Source organism: Cyprinodon variegatus, unplaced genomic scaffold, assembly GCF_000732505.1.
Source record: "Cyprinodon variegatus isolate N-32 unplaced genomic scaffold, C_variegatus-1.0 Scaffold203, whole genome shotgun sequence".
In the NCBI taxonomy this organism is placed as follows: domain Eukaryota; kingdom Metazoa; phylum Chordata; class Actinopteri; order Cyprinodontiformes; family Cyprinodontidae; genus Cyprinodon; species Cyprinodon variegatus.
In genome coordinates this window covers 320,118-337,147 of record NW_015150656.1, presented here as the reverse complement: position 1 = coordinate 337,147, position 17,030 = coordinate 320,118, and the positions used below count along the sequence as shown (strand labels likewise).

The window sequence follows — 17,030 nt, the reverse complement described above, 5'->3', positions numbered from 1 at the left end:
ATTTTTTGAATCTTATGACTAATTTTACCATTTAATTCAAGCACTTTTTCTAAAAATTATTTCAAATTTTTATGTTTCAGAATATTGATTATGCATTTTCTGTGTGTGTCGTTTCTCCGCTCACTCCTTACGTACATAAATAAGCTTCACCTTTCCAGCCCGCCCCTGAACTTCCAATACTTCATTGAAAAGCTCATCTCAGTGGGTAACAAAATACGTCAGTCAAAGTTTGATTGGTCACTGAGTTGTGGAGTTCTAGCTACGGGAAAACTACAGTGACGCATGCGCCTGGGGATGGCGTTTCTTACAGAAAACATTCCCGACGTATTCTGGATACTTAGAAGGGAACTTAGGCTTGATTTTGGGAGCAAACAGATTGGTGAATAAGCCCATTTAACGTAGATCATCTAAAATGGTTTACAGACACACAAAAAATGAGCTGTTATCCACTTTATATTTACTTTATCATGGGGGGAAAAAAATCAGCTTTAGAGGATTATTACGACATGTGATTTTATTTTATGGGGAAAACAACAGGACATTACTTTTTTGTGGAGTGCTACGGACAAAATTAGCCCATTTATGTGAGGAACGAACGTGTGTTGGAATAGCAGAGGCGAAAAACAAGTTAAGATGTGAAAATTAAGAATGCTAATTTGATGACAGATAAGTGATTTGTGTTTGTGGGGAATAGTTGGCTTACAATTGAGTTGATGGTCGTTTTCTTTAGGATCACCTCATTCTAAAGAGGTACAACATGTTGGGTTTTTCTTTACAAATAAGCTTGCTATCCAGAACAAAGTGTGGCATCAAAATGTCTCAGAGCCAGGCGGTGGGAGCTAAGGGGTTAAACATAGTTTCTATTATTTATTCTTTTTAATTTAACTCCTCTATCTTTTCTGGTTTAAAGGCATTCTGTGTAGGGATGGTCCTGAAGTGACGCTTTGCTTTAAGAAGTTGGACACTACTGGTGTAACCTGGGCTTTACCCCCTTTCCAATTAAACGCACTAAAGATTATTGATCTAACACGACAAAGGGTAAAATAAGGGAAAAGGGTAGCAATACCTTTCTGATCCCTAGAACAATTTGCTACATAAACCACCTAACCCACAGATAACCCAGTGAAACGCTTTGGTCTTCTAAATACAGTCTAGAACTGAGATGTAAAGGATCAAAAAGCATGAAAAAATTCACTGTGAAGGTTGAACACTGGCAAAAAAAAACTCATCGGACGAACAGGTGTGGCTGCAATCATTATCATCTCATTAAACATGCAGAAAGCTGCAACAGCCATCAATGAAAATGGAACCAAAAAAAGGACAAACTCCAAAAGCCCACTCTAATCAAATATCAAAAGAATATCTTGGGTGGATTTTTAGATTTAAAAAAAAAAAAAAAGCAGATTTGAAACTGAGCAGTAAGAAGGTTAATGGCAGGAAGTATAGATGTGATTGGGTGAAGCTCAGCAAAGTGGAAAGATGAGCAAGAGAAAGGAAGCTAATTGGGAGGAGAGGAGCGGTACGTACAATCCTGATGCCTTTCTAAAGCAATTTCAAGCTTCTCCTTGGTCTTCTGCATAATTCGTAGCTGCTCAGCGTAGTCTAGCGTTGAGGGGTAGAGTGTTGGGATGAGGTTTAAACGTCACATGTGAATACATCCACACACCAAACAGTAACAGACCAGTCAGGAGATGAGCAGGGGACGATATGAACAAACGGACAAGGAGAAACAAAAGGGAGAATGATTGAGAAACAATGGAAGGTAAAGTTACTGATGATTTTTACACCTGAGGAGCCCATTTAAATGCTCTATGACTCCTCAGCCTTTTCTTTGGGAGAAACATCACTACAGCTACTAAAGGGGAGGGGAAGGGGGGTGCAGGACAAGTAAATAAAAAAAAAAACATTTAACCAAAGGATAAAAGAGCAGTTTCACAATCATGTTCATCAGAAAGATCAGTAAGAATTGACATTGCTTTACTTTGTCCTACGGTTTATTCCAAACTAATACTTTAGTATTTTGGGGGGATTTTTTTATTTTTTTATTAGAGCAAAAGTCTGTGGAAAATTCACAGCACAGCAATTAATAGAATTCATAAAACTGCTTAATTTCTCTATGAGAAGAAAGAAAAATAACTAAATAGCACACACATATTTGGACCATTATAGCAGTTGATGACAAAGGATGCTTTTTAAAAACTTTAATTTCAACCACAGATCAGTGCTGCAGCTCTTTATTAGGAAGGTTTCCCTTCTAGCACAGCAGCTCAGCACAAAAATTGGATACTACACTTTAATCATGACTCCTCCATAAAACAAATTAAACAAATTGGTGTTAAAACAGTTGAACTCAAACAGCTCAGATATTTGTTGTACCACAAAGAGGCGTTTTATTCTTCCAGCCCTCAGGCATATTTCCAGGGTGTTAGCTTACAGCAGGCTGATTTTCCCTAAAGCCAAACATGTTTGAAGATGCTGAAAACAGATTTTAAGCATCATAACTGGTTCTAAAAGCTACACAACAGGAATCATGGTGGATTCTTGGGGAAGCCTGTCATGACTGGAAGTCCAGAAATGCAACATGATTCTGAAAACTCAAAGTTAGCCTCCATCAGAAATGTGACGCGTTTAGAAATAAATCAGAAGAAGTACAGATCCTCCGTACGTCAAACAAACTGGGCTTCCAAACGTTCCCAGGTTAGGAACTAGATGTTCTAGAGAAAACACGCATTAACTGCAGCATTGAGTTAGAAATACTAACATCCTTAACTGCTAGTAAAGTTTACCTGCACTCCTGACTTTTACTATTGTAACAACTCTTTATATGCATCTTGCCCTACTCACTACCGACTGTTTATTCACAGCACCAATTGTTTACATTTACATCTGCAATAACATACTTTAACTGTAATATGCAATTACCTTCCACTGCACTTTAATTTAGATAGCTTCTGGCCAAACTCTATTTATTCATTTTATAGTAAAACCCATCTGTATATATGCTATTGTACATGACTGTAAAAACCTTTTTTATAGTAATATCCATCTGTATATTATATTCGGTACATATCCAGCTTAAATTTAGTTTATAACACTAGTGATCTATATATTATATTCATTATTTATAACAGTATTCATCTCTATGCTCATTCAGTAGAAATACCCACATCCTGTATTTATGGAACCATTATTTATCCTGCACTTGCTGCTTTTGCACTTCTGGTTAGACCTGAACTGCATTTCGTTGCCTTGTACCGGTACCTGTGTAATGACAATAAAGTTGAATCTAATCTAATCTAATATAGTTGAAGATGCTTAAGCCAAATGTCCTCTCTTTTATCATATAACCTATGTTTAAAATATCATTAAAGCTTTGTTTAACAACCAAAGATGCTGGATATCGTCGCTATCAACCGTTTTTTAACATACAGGTATTGTTCTTATCAGAACAATGTATGTTACCCAAAGCTGGGTTGATGTTAATGGTTGATATTTAAACCAGTCTAGTTGCTGTTTTTGATCTAGTAGTGGCTTTGTGAAGGTGTGTTTGTTTTGTCATGTGACGTGGACAGTATGTAGAGCAGGATAGTGGGCGTTCAGCTGAATGCTGATTAGCATTGAATGCGCTGTGGCTGGTTTCTCACCGTTTCCAAAGTGAAGGGAAATATATAACATTGGTTATCAAACTCTAATATAGGTTCATCATTCCTCTGCCCATAAATTAAATAATTAACATTGAAGGAAGGAAGAGTAGAGAAACTGTTTCTTTAAGGCTTTTCCTTGATTCTCTTAGTTGTATTTTAGTTTCTAAAACTAAAATTCAACAACATTCTGATCAGAAGCTCTGGTAGAAAAAAGGGAATATTACTCACTGGTCTATCTTCATATAATCGGGTGGTTTTCTTTTTTCTGGGCCATTTTTCTAATGATCCTCAAGTTTCATTTTGAATAGCGATGCACAATATTATAAAACAATATCAGATGTCGGCCATTTTGCCAATATAATTGACAGGTACAGTATATAAGGATGTGTTTATTTGACAAACTAGTGAGGATTCTGCCTGACCTGCAGGTCCCAGACAGCTGTTGCATGAGTCTGTCACAGAAGGGATGTAGAAGTAAAAATGTCGAAGGTATTGAAGTTTTTCAAAGTTTTAGAAACAGATTGAAAAACTGCTATTTGCAATAATGCACAGTACAGCAGAGAGAGACACACATGGCGTCTGTAAATAGGTCTAAGGAAGGAAATATTGTTATTGCCCAGTTGGTTTACAAAATATCAGCTTTTTAAATAGATTTCAGACTTAGACAACTTTTATTGTCATTTTGTATACACAGAGTGTATACAAAGCGAAACTTCGTTTATTACAACTTTTCAGACATTAAAGGAACATTTCCATTTCATAAAGCGCAGCAGCGGTTAAAATGTAAACAGTGTGGGAGAAAAAACATGGTGCAATAAACGCATTGATATAGAAGTTCAGAGCATTAATAAATATGGTGCAATTATGCAGTATTTTTTGTTTGGTGTTAAAAATCCAACTTCCTGCATCCCTAATTTAGAATTGAAGCAAAGTCTTCTGTTTTCTGCAGCTGAGGAATGATTCGGAGTCACTGTACCATCCAGAAACACGCAGTAAAAGGCTTTACCTTCTTCTCACTTATCATACCTGAAAGCTTGGCCTCCAGTTTCCGGATCTGATCATTTCTACGAAGAAGTTGGGCTGACAAGTCGTCCCTGGAGCTGCTGCCATCAGATGCCTAAGTTAAAAAAATGAATAAATAAATAAATAAAATGTAATTCAGACCTCCATCAGAAGGAACTTTAAAACAAAACCAGATTAAATTTCTAAATTGCAGTCACAGGTGATAAAAAATCTTTGAATATCAAACAGCTCTATCCCCCCTCAAAAACAAAAATCACATTATGTGGAAAACCCACCAAAAAATGTATTTAAAGCTCTGTTTTTGTTTTTATATTAGATTGCTTAAATATTCTTACCAGAATCCTAACCTTACCAGAACATTTCTTATAAGTAATAATTTAAAAAAAAAGAATTTGGGGGGGAAGACATTATTCCATTAATATAAAAGAAAACCAAAACTTTTTTCTCACAGATGTTTAGTATTTGAATTAAGCCATTTATTGCCAAACAACTGTGTTTATCTATTTATTTATTAATCATAATGCCAACAGAATCTACTCAAAAGATGTGATGAACCTACCCTGATGATTTTAGCCTGATCACAAGTGGATCAGATGGATCTGAATGGCTGCTTAAAGTTTGTTTTTTAAAGTTCTACAAGTTTCTGACAAATCCCTGCATCTTCCACCCGGTGCTGCACTGAAATGTCTGGTTTCTTAGTGTCGGGAAAAGCAAATTAATCATCAAAAGGATTTTTAGAAAACAGGCAACTAGACAAAACAGGAGGGGGATTTAACGCTGTCCGAGGAACTGAGAATGCCAAACTGCAGTTTTCAATCTCCCATTAATAAGAGGAAAATTAGGATAAAAAAAGAACCCTGGTCCAGTAGAACAATGGACATTTCAGGATCAGCAGAATTGCATTGTTTGGATACAAGGAAATTACCTCAAAATAACGTTTAACTGTGAAATAAAGGGTTGTGTTTGGGTTTAAAAAGCAAGATAAACGGTTGCATGGTCAAGGCTCAGATGAAAGTAATTAACATTCAATGGTAAAAAGTTTCCTGCTTACAAGACGTCGAACAGCACAGAGATCAGCCTCAACATTTCTGAAATAAAGGCAGCGACTGGTCCAAACCTGAACTTTTTAGCTACAAGCAAAAACCTCTGGAAGCTAACGCTGAAACACGCACTAATCCTACTGGAGGTGGATCACTGGTGCTTTAGTGATGAGTTAGCTGCCAAAGGATGGGGCATTTGGTCAACATTAATGCATAACTCTACCTAGATGTTCCAACATGAGAACGCTCAAAAACAGGCGGAGTGGACCTGTCATGGGGTGCTGCAGAACAAACGGATGGTTGTTCTGCAGGGCTTTTCAATTTGCCTGAAAAATGTATAACAAATTTTGAAACCTTTTAATATCAATTAATATGTTTAAATTGTTTTTTTTTCTTTTTACCTTTTAGAAATAAGTAACGGGGGGAAAAATATTGAACTGAAACTGTTACCCAAAACCTTTCTAACCTTAATCTTAAAAAGCCGGTCAACCCTCCCAACAAATCTTAGTTTGGCTGTCAGAGCTAAATCCTTTCCTCTGCCTGCAACTGAAATTATCTATCTTTTTTATCAGACATAACTAGACACCGATCAAGTGTCTATTTCAATATAAATACTGTTTTTGTGGCTAGCACTTTTAGTTTGCCTCTCAGTCTCCTGACTGTAATCTTATTGAGTCACTCTGTTGTGATCTCACACAGCCCAGGAATTTAAAGGAACTGGAGGCTTTTTGCCAAGGAGAAAAGGCACCTTTACCATGACTGGTTTAATCCCAGTTACCACCATGGTTTTCACTGTTAACGAAGGCAATAAAACTTTTTCTGTATGCACACTTCTGATCTGGGTCATTTCAGTAGTTCCTGCTTTCACCATGAATTAAAAAGAGTAGGCACAGTCTTTTGATAATAAATGGCTTCACACCATAACTAACCATCAGAAAGAAAAAAAAATGTCATCACATTCTTTTAATAAAAGAAAATCCCAACAATGATGATCTCATGATTTTAATGAATGTACTAATTATGAAAGAGTGCAGAGAATAATCTTAACGGCTGGACTGCACCAAAAACATTCCAAGTAAAACCAAGACGCTGCTTCTTCCTACTGAATTATTTAGAGCAACTGATAGGATGGACATTCGCCTGGAGACAGACGACACCAGCCTGTAGGCTCCAAAAGACAGAGCGTTAACACAGCAGCACAATGGTTTTAGAGAGTAAACAGCAGACGGACACAAGATACACCCAGAAGGAAAACAGTTACAGAAATAATTTGTGGTTAAAAAAAAAAGGGATTATCTGACAGGTTAAACAAAAACATTTATATTATGTGTTTTTTGACCAACCCATCAAGACATCCTTGTTCCACAGCAATGTTGGTCACACCCTTGTCCTGTTGCTCAGACCTGCCCAACTGGTGATAAAGGGCCAGGGCGTCTGAGGTTGTTAAAATCCGGAGGTTTCTATAACCTTACAGTTCTGAAGAGGGTTTAATTTTTTACATCTAATTTATGAAATCCAACCTGATCTCAATTGATGGCTCAACTTTGAGCATTAAAACTAAAAATAGCACTTAGATGCTATTACTAAGCACAAAAGGCAGTCATTTCTCAACCTTAATAAAAACAAAACTGCATTTTATTAAATTGTTTATTCCTTCCCTTATATTTTGCTAACCTGGCCTTATTTATTGCTTTTTTACAAAACTAGTAAGTATTTATATAATTCCAATAATTTGTGACATTATTGGGATAAAATTAAAGAGTTCCCACCGTGGGAAAGAAAGTGTCAAGTTGAGGGCCAAGAAAGTTACTTGTTTTTTTTGTTGTTTTTTTAAATGATCGAAATAGGAAAAATATTTGTTTATCTGTAAAATTTTACTGTGTTTTCTCTGCCCAAAGATAATATTAATATCTAATTGAAACAAATACAGACCCATTTATGTAGAAAAAGATGAAAAATTAATGGCTGCATGTTAGACATCAGTTTCTATAGGTTGTTGTTTTTGTTTTTTTATCTAATACCAGACATAAGGCTACAAACTACTTACAAAGTCATCCCCAGAGTCTGCTCCCACTGAGGCGATGGATTCCTTGCTGATAGTCCGGGGGATACGGACACCAGTCCTTGGAGCTGTGGCTGCCTCCTCTGCAATCTTTTTCTTTAGTTTAGCAAACATGTTGCTTCCTTCAGAGTCTCTTTTGTAGCGCAGTTTACAGAATCTGCAACATTTGAGACAACATTCATGGATTTTAATGCTCTTTGATCAGAGTTTTGAAGCAAATCTGTGTTATTTTGCCATGCAATTTCATACAGGCCTACTGTTGTGTTTGCATTCAGCTGTATAATAGAAATAAAAGGAAACACTTAATAGATGGTAAGGACGGACAAAAGAAGTTGTTGAACCAGCAGTTTAAAATGCAGAATCTGAAGTCAGAGCTTTGGGGATTAATCCCATTTGCTCTATGACATCAATTTAATTATCTATGTGAAAACAATTCAAACTGCCTTGCTACGGTGTCTTGTGAGGACAAATTGTCTTTTCAACAACAACGCGATTCAAGGATGTAACAGCCGGGTTTGGACAGGACGGGTTTAAAAATAAAATAAAATAAAAAGAAATACAATAAAATCAATGATTATGGATGTTGGTATGAAAACCCTTTTTTATTTAGCTAATCACAAGTTGTAGGAGTAAACGAGTTGCCATAAAACACAGCTGCTTATTCTGACTAAATCTAGGCGCACCATTTAGCTGACACACAGCTGTCCTTTCAGTGTTGATCCGATTAGGATCGTCCAGGCAGACTGTCACTCAATGTTTTGACAACCAGCTAGCTCTGCTGCTTTTAACAATGAAAGTAAATGTTAGCTTTAGCTAGCTTACTCCTTTCCCAAAGTGCCCTGTCTTACCATATTGACACCGACTGAATATTCCCTTGCAGTGTTTTTGGCTTCCTCGGTGGCTTTACATGTTCCCTCTTTTTCGATATACATTTAAAAGCAGCAGAAATAAAGTAATTGTAATTAATATATTACTAAACTCGATGAAACTGTCTCGTCTGGCAAGCTAGCTACTGGGGAGCTAGCTACACGTAATCAGCCAAACACCAGCTGACTGTGCGTGTCAGAGGACAACGTCTCTGCTGATTGGTTAGGAGAATTTATGGGCGTGGCTACGTAGATAGTAGCAGAGGCTTGAACTGCAGATAACACAGAAATATAACTATTCACTAAAGAAATGAAAGGAATTCAGGTTCAACGATATTTTTATTCTCTAATTTTCAATATAAAGTATTATTAAAAAAAAATTATCATATTCAAACAACAACTATGGAAACCGAAGTGTCCTAATTTTCTCACTAAAATGCAGAACAGAAATATTTTCCATTGCTTTCATAAATTAAAGAGTTACAGCGGAGTATTAGGGCCAAGTTAAAATAAAGTCGTAATATTACGAGAATAAATACAGGTATATACCGATGTTCCTAGTCGCCTACATTTTTAATGTAACTTTTTTATAGTTAATTTAAAAAAAAAGAGAGATCTTAGTGATTAACAATCTTTAATCACATTCTCCCTCTATTCTCCCACTCTGCATAATCTGTTAGTTCAATCTCTAACGTTCTGCTCTCTGTTTTTTTTCTCACAGTACCTTCATCTGGTCTGTTCCTGTTTGGCTGTGACTCCATCCTGGAGAGAAATATCAGCTGTGCTGCTGCCATCAACACCCTTGTTTATAGATGTTGGAGCTTGGCCTGTTTTTCAGTGTAGTCCTGTTTCTCTGACTGTGTCCGTCTGGATGTGCTCTCTTCATCCTCTGGCATGGCAGCTGGCTCGGAGCTCGTCTGCCTGGCTGTGTGTTTCCTGGACGGAGCCGCCTTTTACCGTTGCCTTTTGCATTTCACACTGAGCCTGGTTCTGCTGGAGGTTTATTCCTGTTAAAATTGAGTTTTTCCTCTCCACTGTCGCTACAAGCATGCTTAGTGTGAGGGATTGCCTTCCAGTCAATGAGTCGATGCAATCAACTGGTTTTCCTTAGAAAACTTTGAATCAATTTGACTGGATGATCTGGTTGAATTGTAAAGTGCCTTGAGATGACATATGTTGTGAACTTGTGCTATAAAAAATAAACTGAATTGAACAACTGAAATGTTAGGTAAATAACAGCAAACATTTGATTTCTTTTTCTATTGTTATTCCAAGAAGGTAACATGAATGAAAAACGTATAATTATTTAACAATCACAGCTTACTGTGAATTGGAATGAGAATAACAGTTCCTAACTTTAAAGTGATACTTAAAATTTCAACTGAATACAAACAGAGGTTCCTAAAACTTTCCCCAAAATCAAGTATTAAAGAATATTTGAACTTTGATAAAGATGATGCAGTCATTCATAATCCAGCCCTAATAGCACTCTACATTTCTCTACAGAACAGCAAAAACATAATTAACCCTCGATTCAGCATCTTTTGAAAATCTAAGCAAAATATTTGGAAAAAACTGTTACCAAAGTGAAAGCGTTATAATAATCCAATTTGGGGTGAGTTTGAATTCAATTCAATTCAGTTTATTTATATAGCAGCAATTCACAACACATCATCTGAAGGCAGCTTTATATGTATGTTTGCTTCCCTGTATGTTGATGTTCCCCTGAGCAAGGCACCTGAGCTCAAACCAATTACAGATTTGTGTATTATGAAAAAAAAAGTAAATCCATTTATCATCCCATAACAGGGAAATTCACTCTCTGCATTTAACCCATCCCCTTGGGGAGCAGTGGGCTGCCATTGTGTGGCGCCTGGGGAGCAATAAGGGGTTAAGGGTCTTGCTCAGGAACCCAGAATGGAAGCTGTGGTGATGTGGTGAAACAGGTACTTGCAACCATCTCAGGGCACAAGCACACCGCTCTAACACACTAGGCCAACACTCCCCCAAATTTATATTATTTTTGATAAAATGAGTGCTGCACTTTAAGAAATTTGATAAAAGCTATATAAAAGCTAAATACTAAACAAAATTTCGTTGTGTATACAAAAAGACGATAAAAGTTGTCCAAGTTAAAATAATTAGCATCAGATTGGCCAAAAAAAACAGGTTGATCCTCACCTTTCGGAAAATGGACTTATAGGTAAAGAGAAAGGTGTGGAGTGGACTTTCTAAATAAAGCAATAAGACCAAGATGGCATCTCAGAAGATAGCAGCAAACTACAGTATAGTGGTGAAAGGATGATAATCTTACTTTGCAACTTCAGGACCTCAATTGTTTAAATTCTCAATGGGACATAGAAATTTGCTTTTTTTTATCAGAAAGCCAAAGGATAGTTCCAAACTAGTAAATCTAGGTGTTTTCTTTGCATCAGGTGCAACTTTAACAGCGACAATAATGTTTTGAAGATATAAATCAGACTTAAATCCAGAGAGAATGCATTAGGAAGACCTTAAAAGCCATTTAAAACTGATTAAGGACATATTGAGGGAAAGCAGTTATTTATGCCTTTTTATCAAAGTCTTATGGACTAAAACTCTAAATATTTTTTTATTTAAAAACAAGCAGAAATAATATCCACAAAGAACTGACTATACATTTGCATATTACAGACAGTTCTGAGGTCACCACAGCATAAACATGAAGGAGATGAGCGTATCTTTACATATCAACTCTCAGGTGTCTGGTTTATTTACAGGCTTACATGGAACTGAGAGGTGTCAGGATACAGAATTTGGATTTTTTTTAGCAGTGCTTTTTATACGTCCAGCTAAATACATACACCGAAATAACATTCAAACAATCTATACAACACCGCATGTGCAATTTCTTTTTAATGTAAAGATCGAAGCTTTATAAATATGATTTTACATCGTCAGTTGATCAGAGTCCTTTTCTCGTACACAGCAGGACAGCAGTGATGCTCAGCAACTTTCCTTTGCTGTAGTATTTAAGCGAAATCTAAGCTGCAGAATAATGGCATCAAACGCACAAAGCAGGAATAAAAACTGGCAGCCGGCACCGAGAAGTGCTCCCTTCATAATCAGTTACACCAACATTTAAATGGGTTTATAAGTGCTGTGTCTCTGTCTAATGACCGAGCTGCTTCGTCTACAGGAAGTAAGGTGTCGTCGTTCTGGGAGGAATGACTCTTTCAGAGTCAGGCACTGCTCTGAACAGCTTCGGCTCCCTTGTGTTAGCGTCCTTGAAGACCATGATGGATGCGATGTTGCCGCAGCGGTAGCAGTAATTGGGAGCTGACCAAACCGTGACGAGCTTCTCATCAAACATGAACTTGTAGCCTTCGTGGACAAGCTGATGAGCCCTGCAGATGAGCTTCAGGTTGTTGATGTGAACAAACTGCACAGATGGAGAAAGTATTAGATGTAGTTCTAAGTTCGACACCAGCCCATTAATTACACACATTTCAAATCCCCATCTCAGCATCTGCACCGCGACCTCTTCAGTTTAAAACCTCAAGACTCTTTTATTCTATCTCACATACATTAAACCCACCTTAACCACATCAAACTATAGAGTTAAATCTTAGTATCAACAGACTTATAACACTGATTGCTGACCTACAGAGAATACTTTTTGTATTGCTGTACTTTAGATGCTAATGAGGTGCTGAATTAGGTAAAGACAAGATAACTATTTCTAAATAAAGTCCTGAACACACTAGTTGTATATTACCCCATTTACACTAGCCTTGAAAAACTAATCCATGCCGAGACCGGTCTGAGCTCGGATCAGTTAACCAGGCCGAGCTCGGTTCTGACGACCGTTTACACATCACGCTATCTCAGTTCCTCGACTCCTCGCCTCCTAGTGACGATCTGCGGTATTACGGCCAGTTTTGAAGGAGGAAATCAAGCAGTTGGTGGCGTTAATGCACCAAAAGTTGTTTGCCAACCGCCATAAAACACAAGAAGAAAAAGACAAGGAAGGAGGAAATCAAGCAAATCAAAATGGTGGCGCCCGTCACATTCAGAAAGTTATGCTTGATTATTATTGCTGTACTTCAGTGTTTGCGGAGGGTCAGGCGAAGACGGCAACCTTTCATGGATTTACTTGAGAAAGTCGGCTTTTGTTTATAGTTGTTCTTCTGTTTTGTGTTGGTTGGCAAGCAACTTCTGGAGGGGCATTACCTCCAACTACTGGAATGGAGTGTGAATCGCTATGTGCAGCCAGACGGAGATGACGCGTTCTGCTCATGTGCTCGTTATCAGAGAACCGAGCCAGGGAAAAACCGAGCCGAGCCCACCTCTGGAACTGGTCTGCAGTTATCTCGTTCCGGTTGTGTCTAGCTCGGTTCAGTTCAGTTTGCTTTCCATTTATGCACGATAAGTTATCTCAGTTACTGAGCTCGGACCCGTCTCGGCACAGTTTTTCAAGGGTAGTGTAAACGGGGTATATGACTTTATAATCTCTGATTTGATTTTATTCGAGGCACACTGAGTATAGAGAGGCTCCGATTAGACAGGGTGAGCAGATCTGCATACTTTCACTTCTGTCTCTGTGCTATACACAAATTAAAACAATTTCCTACATTTGACTTGGACACATTATGAAAAGTTATATAAAAAAAAAAACACACCAGTGGATTTTATTAAGAAAAGCCCCACTTAATGAATCTGTGCAGCAGACAACAAATAGAGAATGTTAATAGGCCTGAATTAAAAACACAGTGAGATAACATCTAAAGAAAAGAAAAACACAGCAATAAGTGGGATGGTTTCTATGCAGACTGAGGCAGAGAGGTGATTCTTAAAAAGAAATCTGGGAAGTTGATCACGTTTAAAGTTTTTCTTTTTTTTCATAAAGAGGTGAGAGATACGACGCCCCGATCCGCTCTATCTGCCCCTCGTAATTTTGTTTTTTGTGAGGCTCAAAGAGGATCACTAATTTATCCGTTTCTTGTACTCCTGAATTCCTATCATGGCTAAAGTAGGGCTGAAATGATTAATCAGATTAATAGGGATTAATGGATTATTGAATGTCGACTAATTTAAATATTGATTAATCGAGTATAGAGACTATAAAACATGCCTTTAGCTGACAGAGCAACCCACTTAGAGCAGGGATTATATAAAGATTGTAAAAATATATAAAAACATTTTGCATTAAGGTAAAAAAAAAAAATTTATCTGTCAATATGCTCTATCCAGAACTCCTCAGGTGGAAAAGTTGATTCCGTAAAAAGTCTTCTTTTAGAAGCTTTAACAAACTATCCAATTAATAAACGATAATTGTAAAAAATTAATCAACAGATTAATTGATTTGCTAAATAATCTTTAGTTGCAGTCCTAGGGTAAAGTTAACTTTTTCGAATGTTTCATTCATTATTTTTGTACCAGTCTGTCCTGCTTACTTCGTACACAATGTGAGACTCCAAAACTGATTCTTTCCCCGTGTGATTAACAGATTTTATTTTGCATTTCAAACCAAAGTGGATGCGTTTTACTTCTCTCTTCCTGTCAGACCCATGAAATTACCGCTGAATTGCTGCGTAGTCCGACTAAAATAGGACCTATGAAATCCCCCTGCATAAAATTAATGGGGGTCTTATCCTCCCCATCGAATTTCAATGAGCGCTAAACACCGTGACCACGTCTGACATGATTTTCTGTCCAATCAAAGTCAAAATCAGATTTGGTGAGTTCTTGCCTTAAGGATTTGCTCCATATCTTTCCTCTATTTTCAACACCGATTCATGGCCACCTTAAACGCCCCTCTAGGTACAGTTTACTACAAATAAACAATAGCAAAGACTGATCTCCATAACTCCTGCTACAAAAAAAAATTTTTTTTTTTGTTTAAATGCATGTTTATGTAAGATTACCTAAAAAATGGCTCATAACCATCTATTAAAATTAGCTATTTTTATCTACATTAGATAAACATTCATCTTAGCTGCAGTATTGGCTGGAAGCGATTCAATCAGCCCCGTCTAAAACCTCCAGAATGCGATTGGTGCAGTTTTTAGGTGTGTTTTAGTCCTTATCGTCCAATAATATAATCTATTAACTAGAGTTCAATGAATTCAGGTATTTTAAGGCCGTTACCAACATGATTATTTTGACATCAGTCTACTGATTCCAGATAGGTACTGGGGATTTTTTGGGGCCATTTTTGAAGTAGACATTACTAGGGGTGGGTTAAATAATTGAAGAATCGATGCATCGTAATTATTACACGCAAAATTCATAATCGATGCGGGAACCCCTCAGAATCGATTCACCTCCTGACCGTTGGGGGCGCTGTTGGCACTGTACACAGAGGTGAAGACGGCTGTGTTGGAGTCGCTAAAGGCTGCTTAAAAAGTCACGCTGACGTGCGATGGCTGGACTTTGAGAGCGACTGACCACTACATAACCATCAATTCTCATTTCATATCAAATAAGTGGGAATTGGTTTCAAATGTGCTTCAGACCAGGCCGCTTCACGGAAGTCACACAGGGAGCAACATAGCGAACATGTTGATGGAGGCAATAAACGAATCGGGCATTACCGGAAAAGTAGCCGCTGTTGTTACAGATAATGCTGCCAACATGCTAGTTGCTGTCGATATCACTGAGCTATTACAGGTTGGCTGCTTTGCCCATGTGCTCAACTTGGCATCCCAGGCTGCTCTTAAAACTCCTGCAGTCACACGGCTTCAAAAATCAGCATTGAATCGAATCGAATTGCATCGGATCGAATCGTAACAGCAATAATCGAAATCGAACTGAATCGTCAGGTTCCTAACAATACCCAGCTCTAGACATTACTGCTTCTTTCTTTGTTTAATTGATAAAAATGATTGTTTAACAACTGTTTTAATTGAAACAGAAAACAAACAAGATATTAATAACTGATAGCAAAAGGAGGACTGGGCCATGCAAGCTCTTGTCATGGCTGCTAAATGAATCCGTGAACTAGGGAGACACTGATACGCAACAAAAAAATGAGAAGATCAGCAAAAAATATCGACCTGCGGATGCACCGATCTGCCTTGATTAAATCGGCTCCCATAGGTTTTGCCGACAGACCTACCTCATTTGTAACTTTTGCACCAAAGAGCCAACCGGCCCCTCTGGGACTGATGGCCCAGGTATCTACGTCCTCTGGGTCCGACCACACCAGGTCACAGAAAGCTCCTTTATGAGGGATCTCTTGATTTCGCTCGATGGTTCGGATTTGATCGAGGGTTTTGATGTCAGGAGAGAGGCCGCCGTGGACACACAGAATCTGCTCGTCCATCAGCTGACAGAGGAGACAAGAAAACAGAATCCCTCTTCTTTTTTAGTTCGCTGTAGCAAAGCTGTCTGTGCTCAAAGCATCCTTCATTTAAAAAAAAAAAAAAACATGACATATTCCCAACTTACAGCTGCAACTGTTAGCATATCAAACACTTTGGTGCAGTATCGCCATGCGTTTGCATTCCCGTATTTGGTTTGGCACTCATCTGTGAAATATGACATTTCCCGCAGATTTTAGGGATGTTTGCAGTGGATGTCCCATCATTCTCCATTGAAATAAATCTCACCATAAAAGCCGTAGACTTGCGTAATCTGCCTGCTCTCGTGGTTCCCGCGCAGCAGTGTGATGCGGTCGGGCCACTTGGCTTTCAGCACCAGCAGGTAGGTGAAAGTCTCCAAGCTATAATATCCTCGGTCAACAAAATCCCCCTAAAGAAAACAAACGCTTGTTACAAAAAACTCAAAAATATCCTCATCCTTATATTTATTCAGATGGAAACACAAACCATGAAGATGTAATTTGTGTCTGGAACCTGGCCGCCGGTTCGGAACAGTTCACATAGATCGTAAAACTACAACAAAAGCACAGATTGAATTAGTTTAGGCTCAACATTTTATTAGCAGAAATAGAGAAAAAAACAAGGAAAAGACTCAATTTGACAAATGAATAGAAAATATTTTACCTGTCCGTGAATATCTCCACATACTGTTACGGGTGTAGAGACAGGCTGAACGTTTGACTCCTCCAGCAGCAGATCACACACATAGTCGCATAACCTCTACATAAAAGAGAAATGGTCAGAAAGGAGCCTCTGTGGCTGATCACACACAAACCTACAGATGTTTAAGAGAAAAACTACAAACAAAGCAGGAAAAACTAATAACTCCTCCTGATTCCATTTAAAGGTTCAGTTTCTGACCAGATAAAACTGGCAATTAAAGCACAAGAAGGATTTAAGAATTTAACTGATAGATGCTGAGAGTTTGACTGTCCAAATGATGTCGAGTCGATGCAGGAATCAGAATTATCTAGGAACTAGGGGTGTAAATAATAATCGTTTTGTATCGATGCATCGATCCAACAGCCGAC

The 17,030-nt window shown here is 37.9% G+C and overlaps 2 protein-coding genes across 4 annotated transcripts in view; both read right to left on the bottom strand.

The window, feature by feature from the left end:
* The window catches only part of golga1 (golgin A1), a 28,598-nt gene extending 19,794 nt beyond the window's left edge, over window positions 1-8,804 (bottom strand). For 2 of the 3 annotated variants that reach the window (XM_015379933.1, XM_015379935.1), the window contains exons 1-4: window positions 8,618-8,804; window positions 7,755-7,926; window positions 4,671-4,761; window positions 1,528-1,602 (exon numbers count right to left, since the gene is read on the bottom strand). In XM_015379933.1, the coding sequence (XP_015235419.1) occupies window positions 1,528-1,602; window positions 4,671-4,761; window positions 7,755-7,883 (295 nt within the window). In that variant the 5' untranslated portion in view covers window positions 7,884-7,926; window positions 8,618-8,804. The remainder of the gene's footprint in view (window positions 1-1,527; window positions 1,603-4,670; window positions 4,762-7,754; window positions 7,927-8,617) is intronic. The other variant, XM_015379934.1, reaches the window with a different exon arrangement.
* Window positions 8,805-11,187: 2,383 nt separating this feature from the next.
* ppp6c (protein phosphatase 6, catalytic subunit) overlaps window positions 11,188-17,030 on the bottom strand; it is a 9,920-nt gene continuing 4,077 nt past the window's right edge. Inside the window, exons 2-7 of the mRNA XM_015379901.1 lie at window positions 16,624-16,719; window positions 16,447-16,512; window positions 16,228-16,369; window positions 16,067-16,146; window positions 15,735-15,944; window positions 11,188-12,056 (exon numbers count right to left, since the gene is read on the bottom strand). Coding sequence (XP_015235387.1) covers window positions 11,808-12,056; window positions 15,735-15,944; window positions 16,067-16,146; window positions 16,228-16,369; window positions 16,447-16,512; window positions 16,624-16,719 — 843 coding nt within the window. The 3' untranslated portion in view covers window positions 11,188-11,807. The remainder of the gene's footprint in view (window positions 12,057-15,734; window positions 15,945-16,066; window positions 16,147-16,227; window positions 16,370-16,446; window positions 16,513-16,623; window positions 16,720-17,030) is intronic.